This window comes from Dromiciops gliroides, chromosome 2 (genome assembly GCF_019393635.1).
Source record: "Dromiciops gliroides isolate mDroGli1 chromosome 2, mDroGli1.pri, whole genome shotgun sequence".
NCBI classification, from domain to species: Eukaryota; Metazoa; Chordata; class Mammalia; order Microbiotheria; family Microbiotheriidae; genus Dromiciops; species Dromiciops gliroides.
In genome coordinates this window covers 276,129,386-276,144,349 of record NC_057862.1, presented here as the reverse complement: position 1 = coordinate 276,144,349, position 14,964 = coordinate 276,129,386, and the positions used below count along the sequence as shown (strand labels likewise).

At 36.2% G+C, this 14,964-nt stretch overlaps 1 protein-coding gene across 18 annotated transcripts; it reads right to left on the bottom strand.

Moving 5' to 3' along the window:
* Window positions 1-513: 513 nt before the first annotated feature.
* Window positions 514-14,652, bottom strand: CDCA4 (cell division cycle associated 4). Of its 18 annotated transcripts, none has more exons than XM_043989502.1 (6): window positions 14,495-14,652; window positions 13,697-13,977; window positions 13,230-13,331; window positions 12,299-12,387; window positions 10,686-10,862; window positions 514-2,842 (listed from the first exon to the last, which is right to left on the bottom strand). In XM_043989502.1, the coding sequence occupies exons 5-6, from the start codon at window positions 10,770-10,772 to the stop codon at window positions 2,087-2,089; spliced, it is 843 nt and encodes a 280-aa protein (XP_043845437.1). In that variant the 5' UTR covers window positions 10,773-10,862; window positions 12,299-12,387; window positions 13,230-13,331; window positions 13,697-13,977; window positions 14,495-14,652; the 3' UTR covers window positions 514-2,086. The 18 variants fall into 18 exon arrangements, with proteins under 18 accessions (XP_043845437.1, XP_043845449.1, XP_043845440.1 ...); XM_043989514.1 differs by lacking the exon at window positions 10,686-10,862 and adding an exon at window positions 3,918-4,071; XM_043989505.1 differs by lacking the exon at window positions 10,686-10,862 and having other exon boundaries at window positions 12,299-13,099.
* Window positions 14,653-14,964: the final 312 nt, after the last annotated feature.

Genomic DNA, 14,964 nt, shown 5'->3' with positions numbered 1-14,964 from the left:
GCACATTACCAGGCAAAGTAATCCCTTATTACTATGTTCCCTTCTTCCAACCCTTGTGTATATGTTGAGGAGTGGGAGGCATGGGGGTGGGAGGTGGTACAGGGAGCGCTGGAAAAAAACCTCAAAAAAATCTGCCTGCAAATTATAATTAAAAAATTGCCCAGGAACACAGAGATTTAATTGATTTGCTGAGGGGCACAAACAACTAGTATTCGTCAAGAAGCAGCACTTTTGTTTCAGGTCTCCTTGACATGCTCTTCATTCACTTATACTGCTGGTACTTCTATTGTAAAGCTCCAGAAAAAATGGAATTTAGGGTTTTCAGCTCAATCATCCTGAAGTTTTGGTCAAACATTTTATAAACAAAATCAGTATTTAAAGATCATGAAATAAGACTCCAATGCACACAATTACATTAATTATGCTGTAAATCTTAATTCACATATTCATTTCTAATTTTGCCAATCATGTTTAGTTACATTTTCTTTAGAAAAAAACACACACACACTTTTACAATTTTTGAAAATTCATATTAAAATGATTATTAGTCAGATGCACAAGAAAGTATTAGAAGTGACATACCAATCTATACAGGAACAGAAAAAGTGTAAGATAAGAAATGAAAAAGTGTTTTTTTTCCTTGAAGAGAGGAAAATGTCTTTTAAAAAAGTCCTTCCCTGACTCTCCCTACTTTTTTGTAGCTCATTGCACTTATCAGTCTTGATTCCATTTCCCAAATCTTTCCATTTTTGCTACCTTTACTCCACCCTTCATATTGACTTCATCTTTTTCAAATTCTGAAAAGGTGGCATAGCCAAATAAATGTATACAAATCTCTTTATTTCAAGCAGACTACTGCCTGATTTAAAAAAAGTTTCAGGCACAGTTTAATACAGTAAAACTGGACTTTTCTCATTCTAACTACCCTTTCCTAAATGGATCCCCTGACATTAAATACACTCTACAACGAATGTATTCATTATTTAAAGTAGATAAAAGAACTAAGCAACATCTTTCAGAGGAACAGCTATACAAAAAACTTACACAGAAGTAAAACATACTAATATAGATCAACAAAACACAATGATAGAGATTCAAAGGCCCCGAATAACACTTTACTTAGTAATTAGTGCAAGAGTTCTCCCACATAAACAAATTTGATCCTAGACTTCAATGATAAACAATTCACTGTGATGACATTTACATATAAATATACATAAATAAAACCCTACATAATTTATATTCAGAATTAACATGAAACATGGCTTTAATAGAACTGTATCTACGATCAGCATTTTTTCTCCTATCAATGCTCAAGTATAAAAAGCAATACAAGTTTCTCAACTTTAATAGAGCACTACACGATTATGAAAACAGCTCTTACATTTTAAAGCATGTTGTATATTTACAGTTTACTGAACTATATTAATTCGTAAAACAAAAATCCTTTTAAAATTTTAACAGAAAGACACCAATTCCAAGTGTTTATTCTATGAAAAAGTTACTGAAGTAGCAGCAGAAAGGACATTTATAGTAAAAATATACTTTTAGGAAAATAGCTGGAAAATCTAAACACCAAAGTATAAAAAATTTCAAAAATATATTTTTAAAAGGCAAAAAATATTGCCTAAAACATACAAAACTGATAAAAAAAATCTATCTAGACTAATTAAGTTGAAGGCTGGTGACTGTAGCTGAGAAAGAGGGAAGGTAAAAGAAATCAGGGCAATTGGGAATTTTTAAGTATAGGGCCCTGAAAAAAAGTTAAAATGGAAAGTCAAGAACTCATTGTACCAGTCTCTCCCTCTGTCTTGAGGAAGAAAAAGTAAGTACACTAAGCCTAATCTTGTAAGCTTCATGCCCTGCAACTAATTTATTAGAGTATATATTTAAATTGGAGTCAACAAACCAAAATTGTCAAAGGCAAGTAGCATGTTAGCTTTAAAGATAACACTATTTCACAAAATGAAGTGCTTTTTTATCTTTTATGTAGATTACATATACATTTGATAGTAAACTATTTGAAGGCTTGTTTTTTCAAATGTTCTCGACTTCTTCAAAGAATCATATTTTGTATTTAACCATTTCAGGATTCAACAAGGATTTCCACAATATGGTCAAGCTCATTTATATCAGATTTACAATTTGAGTTAGAATTTGTGGTTGTTTGAGATGAAAAGCTCTCAAGCACATCACAATGTCCCATTTTTGTATTGCTCATCATTCCTGTTAATACTGTATCAAGATCATAATAAGAATTGTCGACATCTGAAAATAAGTCTTCTACAGAATTAGGATTTTTGTTCTCCAAAGTTTCAAATATTTGATCTAGTGACTTCTGAAAGTTTCCCCTATTTTCTTGAGGGTTCTCCATTTCCCAAACATTACTTTGAGGGCTTCTTGGAGCTTGTACTGATGTAACTGTGGACAGGTCAGAAATAATATCTTGGGACTGGATATCTTCAAAGTCTTTTGAGAAACTACTATAACTTGGAACAAGTTTCCCTTCACCCTGTTCTTTTGTTGAACGACAAAGGATATCTGATGATACTAGGCGATCAAGAGAAGCTTGTCCTGTATTCTGAGCATTTATCACTTGCCAAGTTCCATCCTGGGTCATTTCTTCTTGAATCTGCCTTACAGTATTTGCTATAAGAACCGAGCGACAGAGATTAGGTTCAACAAGCATGTGGCACAACTGAAGCTTTACCAGAGACATGTCTAAAAGCGATTGCCGCTGAAGATTATATGAGGGAACAGACTTAAAACCAGCCAGGGTTCCTTCAATATCTTCTTCGCCATCGAAACATTTTCTCTTTATTCCTCTTGCAAACATTGTGTCCTGTTGAAACCAAATAAGTCATTTTAGCATAATTTAAAATATTTTTTCAGGAAAACACACACACACAACTATCATAAAATGAAACGTACAGCATTTAGCCAAAGCTTCTATCTTTATGGTGACAGATTAATCATAATTAGCACTAAACTATTCCTGTTAAGACATAGCTAAGTAGGTTTAATTTTAGCTAATTTAACAACTATAGAGGATTATTAAACATTGGGATCAACTTCAAATTACAGCAGATCAATCTGGTTCATTTTTAGACAGGCAAAGTAGGCAAAAAACCCCAAACAAACCAGGTGTCCCTCTTACACATTACAATAGAAAACTAAGTCAAAAGAAGTGTTTATGCCTATAACAAGATAAATTTGGAGACTTGGTATAGCTGAATAGGGGACTTAAGTCTCCAAAAACTACTTGTAAAGGAAATGCTACCAAATTAAGGATCTACCATTCTACTTAATAGTCATTAAGTTTTCCAAATAATTTTTCAAACTTCTGTTTTCTCCTTAATGTCTATATTTATACAATGGGACAAATAAATTAGTTCATTTTTAAAATAGTGCTTCCTTGAAGCAAATATAGAATCATAGTTGTATTATGTTTTAGGTTTGCTTTGAAGATGAATCTTTTATTTTGGAATTATTATTCAAATAAAACTCACTTTTGGATAACCTGTTATATTTGCATCATTAGTTAAGATTGTAGAACTGTGACTTAGAAATAAACAGTAAATCTAGATAACTAAATACAGAAATAAGGATAAACTGCTATGATTTGAAAGACTTTTATACAACAAAAACCTGATTAGTTTTAACCTACATAGATATCTAACAAAAGGAGTACTGTGCAAAGTACTTAATGAAGTGGCAACAAGCCTCTCCACCTTCCCAGTTTTAACATCTGTATCCTCATTGTGTCATTTTCTCCAGTTATCTAATAGGGAAATTTAAAAAATGTTACCCACACCTATTTGTAAATAAATCCAAACCATTAAAAATTATTATAAAAAGAAAAACTAGTGTAAATACATTAATGCCTTTTAACTTCTTCACCATAGATCACAACCCACCTCTATCTAAGTCTTACAGAGTTGTTCAAGGCTCAAGTTAAGTGACTTTCTCATGGTCAAAGAGGTGACTGTCAGAGGCAGAATTTGAACCCAGGTCTTCCTGACTCCAACTCCAACAATATTCACTCACACCAAGCTGCCACTCTCATTCATACTATAAGATTAAGGAAATACTATTTTATTTTCAAATTGCTACTAGGATGACTACACAGTGTTGAATTTTAAAATATGAAAATTGTATAAATACTTATGAAGACATCAGTCAATAATAAAGTCTTTAACATACCAGGGTTTTTAATTTTATTTTTAATGAAGGCAAAGCAAAGTAATGGCTTAAAGAACAAAGTTCATATCAAAAACCAGGAGAATTCTGACAACTGCTTTCAAATTTGTGCCTTTTATTTTGAGACAAGCTTCTACTAGAAACCCAGAGATATTCTGACTTCTGAGGCAACGTCAATATTTGGAAATATCTTTTAGTTAATTTACCATACACAATGCTAGGAAGTGATAACATTCTGCTATTTGCAGACCACCAGAGACAAAAGTTCCTTACTAAAGGATGAACATAATGTGATTCATCATTAATTATCAAACTCTCTTATCCTTGCAAATAATTAAACTGCAAACTATTAAGAATTTAGATTCCTGATCATCTTCCAAATATACTTTGATATCAACTCTCGGAATTTGAGTTATTTCATTCTTTTTTCTTCACACATTACGGTCTTAATTATTACAATAAACTGTTAGTGTAGGGATACCTTCCCAATTTGTGTAGCTGCCTCCCATTCTTTATCATCCCCCTTTTCCTTTCTAATCTAATCAAAATCCTACTTCAAAGATTAGAGAATAGAATTTATCTTCAGAGATTATTTCATCCGAACCCTTTATTTTAAAGAGGCAGAGAAATATTGTCTGAGGTCTATAAAGAGGTTGCAACAGACCAAATCTTGATTCCAAGTCTTCAGACTTAAATGCCACTCTACAACATTTTTCTCTGTAATATGCTACTTCTTCACAAATTTGAAATTCAGTAATTATTTTAAAGGCTGTCCATCCTTAAGGATCCTTACCCATTTTACCACTATCAACTCAACATAGAAACACCATTACAATAATGCCTAATAGGAGTACAAGCTGCTTAAATTGCCATTGAATCTGATTCTTACTATTAAAAGCCCCTTTCTTTTCTCTATGGCAACTATAATTAAACATTTTTAAGGGGCAATGCAACACGTACCTTGGTAGGAAGAGAACAAAATTAACTAGGCATTTAAAAACGTGTCTGTCATTTGCATTTTGAAAAAGTTATGGCCAGTTCTTCATGTGAGGTTCAGAAATTTGCCTGATTCATCTATGTATTCTCCACAGCACTTTGCACATAGTAAGCATTCAATAAATGTTTGAAGGAATAAGAGTAAGTACTACAGGAAGGACAGAAAAACAGATAAAACATTAAAACTAAGCTCCAGAAAAAAATTTCACAAGTGCTTTCAGCTTTTCTACCTACTCTAAAAAAATAAAGAGAACTACAAAATAAGTCCTCAAAACTGATCTCCTCTCCTTACCTTTTTGCTTGCCACTATGCAATCAATCCGTAAAGAAACATCCTACATAAACAATTTAACTGTGTACACCAACCTTAAGATATTAAGCATGTAATACAAATATACCCAACTTTTTTCTCTTTACAAGTGTTAAATTAAATCATACAAAAAAAAATTCCTTCAAAGCTCCATCTCTACAGATTTGCATATTTGTTATTTGAAACCAGGTCATCAAAAAATAAAAGGCACTGACGACCTTTAAAAGTCAATATTCTCCAAACCAGTGTTCACTACTAACACAATGACATCTCACGAAATAAAGCCTCAACTAATAATCTCAGGGATGTCATAAAACTCACCAAAATATAATGACAACATGAATAATTATTATACATGTGAGTATAATTAATCAAGTATATAAACACTTTTCAGAGAGGAAAGGAATAACATGAGAATGAATTACAGCAATTAAAAATACCTTAAAACCATTAAAATTTCTATTAAAACTCATATATTTGTAAACAAACTTTAAACCATCCCTCTTTAATACAATGTATTTTCTTGACAAACCAATCACATTACTCAAGAATTACCTTATTATTCAAGAAAAATTTGCAATTAAATGTTTAATAAAGTTGGTGGATGTCGCTTTAAAAACTCACTTACCAATCCAGCTATGAAGAACAACTTTTCTCCTGCATGAATAGAAAAATATATTTTCTCTCACTGAATTCTAAATTGAGGAATCATTTAGGAATTTAAAAATAAAAGTGCTATGCTAATCATTCCCAATCATGCTTGTAATATAGGAAAGCTAGCCTTTTCTTCTTTTAAACAGAATGTTTCTTGGCATTTTTGCAATTCTTTCATCTACCTAACATACTGTGGCAAAAATATGCACAATTTCCCATTTCAGATTACCTTCATTTATCTGAGAACATATATTCCCCATGCTCATTGTCTTTACATCCCCAATGGCTTTATACTATACTCGATTTAAAAACAGTTATGAATTGAAATTGTTAAACTGGAAAGGCTTTCAATCCCCTTCTCTCCCCAGTTACTTTGAAATTATTTCACTGAGCATTGGAAATAATTTTTTAATGTAGTTTCAATTTTTTTTAAAAAGAAAAGTAATCCAACTCTTAGAAAATTTTCATCCAGAACTATATAGTGAGAATGAGGTATAAAAGTTAGGACACTATACCTACAAAATGTCAAAAAGATTGAAAGGAATACCAACAGTATTTTGTACAGAACCTATCTATAGGATTTATGAGAGACGATGGATTAGAATCATAAACTGGAAGGCATGGTAGGGTTGCCAGCTTTCCCAATGGATTAATCAAATAATACCACAGATCCCTGATATTATTTACATTGTACAATAGCTAAAATTTCTAAAAGAGTGAGATTTACGAATTATTCAATTTATAAAAGCTCTGATCATGGTTTATCAAAAGCAGTTTTTGTTGAAAAATGATTAGTCTTCACAACGAGTGATTTAAATTATGACAAATCTGATTTAAACAAAATTCTTCCCCCAAGCCATAATGAAATCAAATTAAACTCTAATGAGATTTTGAATTACTAGAATAGCAAGCCCTGAACCTAGCAGAGTTTCTTGCTGCCTTCACTTAACAATCTACTCACTTAGATTTTTGGTTGCAAATCAGCGTCACCCCATCAGTTGGGTAAGAAATGAATTATGAAATGACAAACCTCATAAGCAGTAATAAAATTTTACCTAGAAAAGTGTTCAGAAGATTAATATGTGTATCTACACACAAATTACTTGCTAAACTCAAGACAGCCTGTATAGCACGTTTTTAGATAATCAACCTATATAAATCTATTACCTTAAAATCTAAGTGCACAGGCAATTTAAGTGAAATCTAGTAGAGGGGTATTATTTTCCTTTTTGTAAAAATTAACTTATTTTAAAAAGTGAGTTGGTCAACAATCATTTATTAGATGCTGCACTAAGGCCCAACCAGATCTGCAAGGACAATTACCTTTATTGCAAAACCATACTAGCATATGTAAGTTTTCAAAAATGACAAAAAGCAGGTATTTATCACCTATAGCCAGTATCATTTCTGGGAAAAATTAGCTGTTATCTTTGTCTCATAAAGCATATGGGCAGCTAGGTGGCACAGGACCTGGACTCAAGACCCTTGTTAAATTTGACCTAGCTGTGTAAACCAGACTGCCTACAACCCCCCCCCCAAAACATATACACCAAAACCCTGCCCAACGTGTAACTAGATTTTAAGCTTCTAAAAGAAAGGAACTGTCTTTATCTCAACTTTTTATTTCATTCAGTACCAAATTCAGCACTTAGCATACCACAAGTACTTCTTGGATTTCATTTATAAGAGAATACTTCCTTATCACCTAAGTGAGGTCACACACTACAGGCAAGCACAATGGATTTATGTTAGGAAGACCTGAATTTAAATCCCACTTGTGATCCTGCATGGGATCACCTGCAAGTCACAACCTCTATAAACTTCAATTTTCTCATTTAAAAAAAAAATAAGGGTATAAAAACGTGAATAACTGTAGCCTTACAGGGTTGTTGTTAGGCTCAAACAAGATAAAATATGTAAAAAGCATCTTGAAAACCACAAAACATTACATGTCAGCAATTAATTTTATATATGAGGTAGGAGAAACACTGAGTTTAAATACTAAATTCTCTTTTGGAATAGCAGAACCAGTTTAAAAGCCACATACAAGAAAATCCAGTCTCCTTAATTTTATAATAAGTAGTAGCTAGGTACATGGAACACTGGGCCTGGAGTCAGGAAGACCTGTGTTCAAATACAGCCTCAAGATACTCTATGACCCTGGGAAAAATCACAACCTCTCTTTGTCTCAGTTTCCTCATTTGTAAAATTAAGATAATAGCACCAACCTCCCAGGGTTGCTGTGAAGATCAACTGAAGCAACAATTCTAAAGCACTTGGCACAGTACCTGGCACATAGTGTTATATGAATATTAACTATAATTATCACATAGATAACTCTACATATTGCTTTAGATTTTATGAAGTGCTTTTCACACAGAACTTAACATCATCATTTTACAAATAGGAAACAGCAGCTCAGAGATTCCCATGGTCACACTGCTAGTAAGAAACAAAATCTGATTAAATCTCCTTACTCCAGCACTTTTCAGTATACTATGGATGTTGCTGACTAAAACCAAAACCAGTAGTGTTATTTAGCGTAATCACTGACCTTATTCCATAACACTAGCCAATTTGGCTAGTCCCCAAAATTAAACCCACCTTCAAAGAATAATTCCAAAATATTTTAAGCAAAGACAAAACATTCTAGAAGTATTCAAATACAAAGTCTCCCAAAATGATTTTTGAAGGGGATGAAACTTATATTGTATGTATGTGCATCTTATTTCTGTGTAGTGCACATGCATACTTTTACACCTTTTTCTTCTTAAAACTGTTATGTTAGAGTATTACCTAGCATATGCATAAATAGGCTTCTTCATACTGCTGACAAGTTCTTAATTTTCTGGCTAATCACTTTCCCTATTTTTTCACCTTTTCCTCTTTTTCCTCTTTGACAATACCTATACTTTTATCAGTGTCAGAGGAGGGAGCTCCCTGTTAAGCACTACCAAATCAGACTACAGATCAGTTCCTGTTTTCTTTAGAGTTGGTGGGGCCCTGAAAGATTAAGTGATTTGCCCAGGGCTACATATGTAACCCTATGTTACATATGTTGCATGTCAGAGACACAGGACTCCACTCCAAGGTCAATGTAAACTATCTATTGCCACACTGCCTCTCCTCTCAACTTTTAGAATTACCAAATTTATAACAGAAAAAAAAAACCCATTAGGGAGAAATCACTGTTTTCCAAACAAAGGTTCTACTTTACAAGGTCATAGTTTTAGATCTGGTAGGGCTGTTAGGGATCATCTGGTCCAACTCTTTCATTTTTAGAAGAAACTACAGCAGACTAGAATTAAGTAACTTGCTAAGTGTGACATAGGGGGTCAAAATGGCAGTAACAGGGACTATCAGTCAAATCTGGGTCCTCTGGCTCCAAATCCAAAACTTCCCTACTGATTTAGAAATAAGCATTTTCCCCTTCCCCCAGATTGCTAGGCATACCCAAGTGAATTGGCTCCTTTACCTACTTAAATATCGAAAAATATAAAAATTTGAATGAGATAAAAATTTCACCATTTGGAGTCTTTTAAAATGCTTAAAAATAAAGGTTATTAGAAACATTTTGCAATACTAAGGCATGGCATATGACAAACCAATTTAAAAACTAAGTTGATTGGTGAGTACTTTAGAACATTGACATCAAAAATAGAAACTATCCCTGCATGAGGGCATGACTTAGAAAACCACAAATTAATATTATCTATGTTGAATTGCATTTTATTTTGTTAAAACATTTCTTGATTATATTTTAATCTGGTTCAGGCCTCACTTGGACTCCAGTTTTGAAGGCAGCAAGTCTGATACCCCTGCTTTAGAATAAGCAAAAGTTCATAGGTATTTCTTTTGATTATCCCTAAGCACACTAAAGGGCTTGTGAATTTCTGAAACCCAAGCTGTTAAAACCCCAAGGTCTTTAGTAAGAAAATTTCAGATCAGAAGTACATATATTATAGCTAGCTTCTTTAGTAAGCAGTAAGCTGATTGCTTGTAGTTATAGCTGCTACCCAGATAATCCAAAGAAGACAAAAGGAGTTTATAGCTAATAGTGTTATGATAGCAGCTGAATCCCAGAGCAGAAAGGGAGTCTTGCTAGAAACTCAATCTAGCTTTGTCTTGGTTTTACTTGTACATATGCAATCCTCCACATACCAAATTCTTTTAAATGTGAATCAAGACAATTAACTGCTTTAATTTAAAAAAGTGAAAATAATAAGATGTTATAACAGTATTTGCATACAAAAAATGAAATGTGGTACTATATTTTAAAAATTTCCTCAAGACAAACAAAAAGACTATCAGATGATTTCAAATACCAAAATATCACAAACCCAAAGTAGCATATGCACTATATGGTAGACACTCAACTTCTATGTATGCATTCAAAGGTTATATGAAAATGTAGGTGCATTCTAGGGAAATTGAAACAAGAACAGATTGTCTGCAAAGTCTCTGATTCCCTGATCCAATGTATAAATCCTTTTAAAAAATCTGGTAATTAATTCCTTATATACTACCTGAATTTTTCTTTTCACTTTGTCATTGTCTGAAATTCTATCAGTTGGAGCAATCTGGTACTGCTGAAGTAGTTGAGGATTTTTCATTCACACTTTAGTTATGAATTCATGAGGCTGAAGGTTGTACCTTTGGAGCAAGGACTACTTGAGGAAGCTAGGGCAGGCCTGAGTAGGGAGCTAAAGTTGGGGGTGGTGGGGAGAGGAGAAAGAAAGCAGCATGAGGACTAGAGACTGACTGATTATATGATTAAACAGGGATGTAGACAGGAAGGTACAGTGAAAAAGGTCTTACATTCCTTGCTTTGAATCCAAAGTACTCTATATATCACTAAACTTCATGAAGAGCTATATATCTTATTATAATCATAGCTAATGCTTATATAGCACTTACTATGTGCCAGGGACTGTATTGAGCACTTTACAATTATTTCATATTACTACTATTTATTAAGTGGCATTTTATTCTCAAAAATCGATTCCAGAGGTAGAATCTAAGGCAACAATCACCAGTCATTAAAAAAAAGTGAGTTATCAATGTGTAGGATGTTTATCCAAAGTTCTATGTTGTCAATCAATTTATCTCATGGAATTAAGCCTTATTTTATTATCTAAATAAAACATGACTTAAAATACCCCCAAATCAAAAGCTGATAACTTTTGGATTATCTATACTTATGATGTTAAGATTGTTAAAATGCCAGTTGTGAACTTGACTTTTGCAAGTAAATCATAATGGAGTCTTAAAAGATACAATCACTTTTTTTTACTTACCAAGAAAAGAAAATAGAAATCCTTTTACCCATTCAATAAGCATATTTTTAATGAAAGTTGAGGCAAATCCACTATTATTTGGAATATGACAAAACTTACCACTCTTCCCTCAAAATAAGAAAAATCAACAGCTGGATTAAAAAATCAATCCACATGTGCATCTGACAAGAGTTTTTCCCTAAAAATAGGATCATGTAAATAAATGTCTTTATGGCTACTGATTTCAGTGCTCAATCTTAAGTAATACTGATAGTAACTTGTCAGCAAAACAAATTAAAACATAAAAACCTCAGCCAATTAAAAAAAATTAAGTCACTGAGAGGCAATGTGGCACAGTGGATAGAGAACTACTGGCCTTAAAGCTAGGAAGACCCTGGGCCATCATCTCCATTTGATACATACTGTCCATATAATCTTGAGTAAATCACTTAACCTCTCTGCCCTACAAAATTTTCTGAGACTTTAAAATTGCAGAGAAGCTGTTAAACTATATTAGTGTTGGGATCTAGAACTGTCCTTTATCCTAATTAAAAAAAAACAAAACAAACTCACTTTTAAAGTATGACAATTTGTTCCCCACTATTCTAACTTTCCCAGTTTGGGGGTGGGAAAGCTATCCATCTGATGATTATGGCACCCAGAAAACTTCTATTTGGTCTAATACTTCTCTGGGACACACTACAAATAGTTTGATTTCTCCTTTAAGTCTTTCATTTTAGTCACAGAAGCATTAGGAAAATTTACCTTTCTGGAAAATTTCCTACTCTCATTAATTACTATTTCTACATGTCACTACAGTAGGACAAGGCAAGTGGAGACCAATAAAGATAAAGTTTACTTACCAGTAAATGTTTGTGAGAACTGTCCTCTTCCCACATCCTATTTCCCTCCCTGTCGTCAGTCTCCATTTGACTGGTCAGCTTAAACAAGACTGAAAGGGAAGTAGTAGGTACAAGCACCAGGTTTTTCAACCACTCACAGTGGAATCTTTGTGCTTCCAGATATATACTGACAATACTAACAGTGCAATTGCTTCCTACTGTAGGATGGGGAAGGAGAACTGTTCCATAAAATTTCAAATAATTTTTTTTAAAGGAAAATTTAAAAACACTCAAAACAGAACACTCACCATATCAGCATCTGAAAGCAAGCCACAAAGAAGCATGCTTTTTTTTTTTTTTTACTAAAATGTTTCATGGTTGATCACTTGTTATACTTTGTAAAGAGTGGCTAAATTAAAGAGGCAACAGTCCACCATGTGAGGTTTTGCTAAATGTGGCTAAGATGAAATTCAAGTTTCCCACTGCAAACATCTACTACCCATTTCTACCTCTGCAAGGAATTCAAGAAAGAAAATTTATATGGTGGCATTTTTTTGATGAATGGAAGGATTGATAGGACAGATACAAGATACAAGTTACAGTGTTTAAAATTCAAACCAGTTGTATGTTGTAGTCCATATAAGACCCCAATTTCATATCCAACAGGGTTGATCCATCTTATAATTTCAGTTAGGACTGAGTATTAGACAGTTTTGAATAGACTTATTATCCTAGAAGCAGCCTTCCCATTCTTCCAGGTTCAATATGAAGGACGGACCACATTGGGATAACCTTGCTCTCCTTTAGTCCACCTGGCTGGATCTGTAAGCAAAGAGCTTCAGCTTCTCAGTGGTAGCACCTTCTTTACTCACAGAAAACTGCTCTGAGGAACAAAAAGTTTTGTTTGTTTTTTTAAAGTATAATCTTGACTTCATAAGAAATGATACAATACCTTTCAGTGACCAAATATAGGCAAAAACTCCTGTGCCAATAAATAAAATTCACTGAAGGGCTGACAGATTGATGAAATATACCAGGATTTTGCCTGTGGCACCTAGAATGTGAGATTAGCAACATGCAATATAACTTTTTATACACTTTTTAAAAACCTTTCCTTCTTTGCAAATTTTAAAGCCTCATATAAATGATTATTGCTGAGAAGTCTAAAAGTTGTTGTGGAACCTGGAAAGGGTCAACAAAGAAAACCTACCACCTTAGGTACCCAAACCCTCATCACCACCACCATCACCACCCTCCACCACCACCACCACCACCAACACACCATCACCATCACCCCCCCCCCAACCCCCCCACCACTCCCATTATAAACTAGAACGCCCTCCCCTCAATCATGTATTTTCACAAATAATTCGTTGCATTTGGGGAAGAAACCTGGCAACGCTAATAAACCAACTCGACCTTTGCACTAGAGATTTAAGATGTCACCAGCGGCTCTGGATGGAGTTACAATGGTTGGTAGAAGTGATTTTCCATTACTCAAAGTACGTTTCCTCCTCCACAGCGGGAAGTTTGTTCTGCCTCGGAGGCGGCCCCGGGGATCCATTTGAAACTGGCGCTGCCGTGTGCCTCCGCTACGAGGAGGGGCCTTCTCGGGCTCGGCCAGGTGGGCTACACGCACATATATATATGGGAAAGGGGGCAATAAAGAGGTATGGGAAAGGTGACGAGATGAGAGAAATCTACGAGCAAGTAGGAAAAGAAAAAAGAAAAAGAAATAGGGGGATTAGCCAGGAAAGAGCCGGTCTGCCAGAGTCGCCGCACTCCCGGCCGCGCCTGCTCCGGGGGCCCGGAGGGGCGAGGGCCGCGAGGGAGAGGAGCGGGCGGGAAAGGCGGGGGCCGAGCGCGGGCCGCGGGGCCCGCCCGGGGCGGGCGTCTTTGTGCCGGCCACGCCGGCGGCTCGGGCCCGGGCACACAAAGGCCAAGTCGGGCGAGGTGCCGGGCTTCCCCCGCCCCGGGTTCAGGGCCGAAGAGGCCCAGGAAGGGAAAAGGGCAGAAGAGAGAGGGGGGAGGGAAGGGACAGGATGAGGCCGCGGGGGGAGGGGGAGCCAAGCCGCGGGAGCCATTTTGATTTCCCGGACCGGCCTCCGCCCCCTCAGTAGCGGCAGCCCCCATCACCGGGGTGCCCCGTAACCCCCGACCCCGAACACACACCCAACCCGGGGCGGAGCGTCCTGCCCCCGCAGAGGCCGAGCTCACCTGAAGCTGCCTCGGCTGCCGTTCCGGCTCCGGGCTCCGACTCGGGGGCCCCAGTTTACTCACAGCTTGAGCTCCAAAACCCGCTCCAGCTCCGACTCCTCACAGCGCCCAGGGAAGGAAAGCAAGGCGGAGCCCTCGAGGAAGGAAAGGGGAGGAGCGAGCAGGGAGGGAGGATCCAGGGGGAGGAGCCTGCCGCTGAGTGACGGTCCCCGCCGCTGCCTCCGCCATTCACCTCCCACAAAGAGTAACCATGGGGACGGCTGAGCGGCCACGGCCTCTGACTGGCTGAGAACCTAGAGCTGGGAGGCGGGGGTGTCTCCTGACTTCAAATCTCGAGGGCGTGGGGGAGGGTACGAGGTGGTTGTTGTTCCCGCTCTCCTGGTTTTAAGATTCGGAGGCGGTTGAGGGCGCGTGTACACCTCGTAGTCTGGCTCTGACTGTGACGACCTCCCGTGGACACGCTCTCCAGC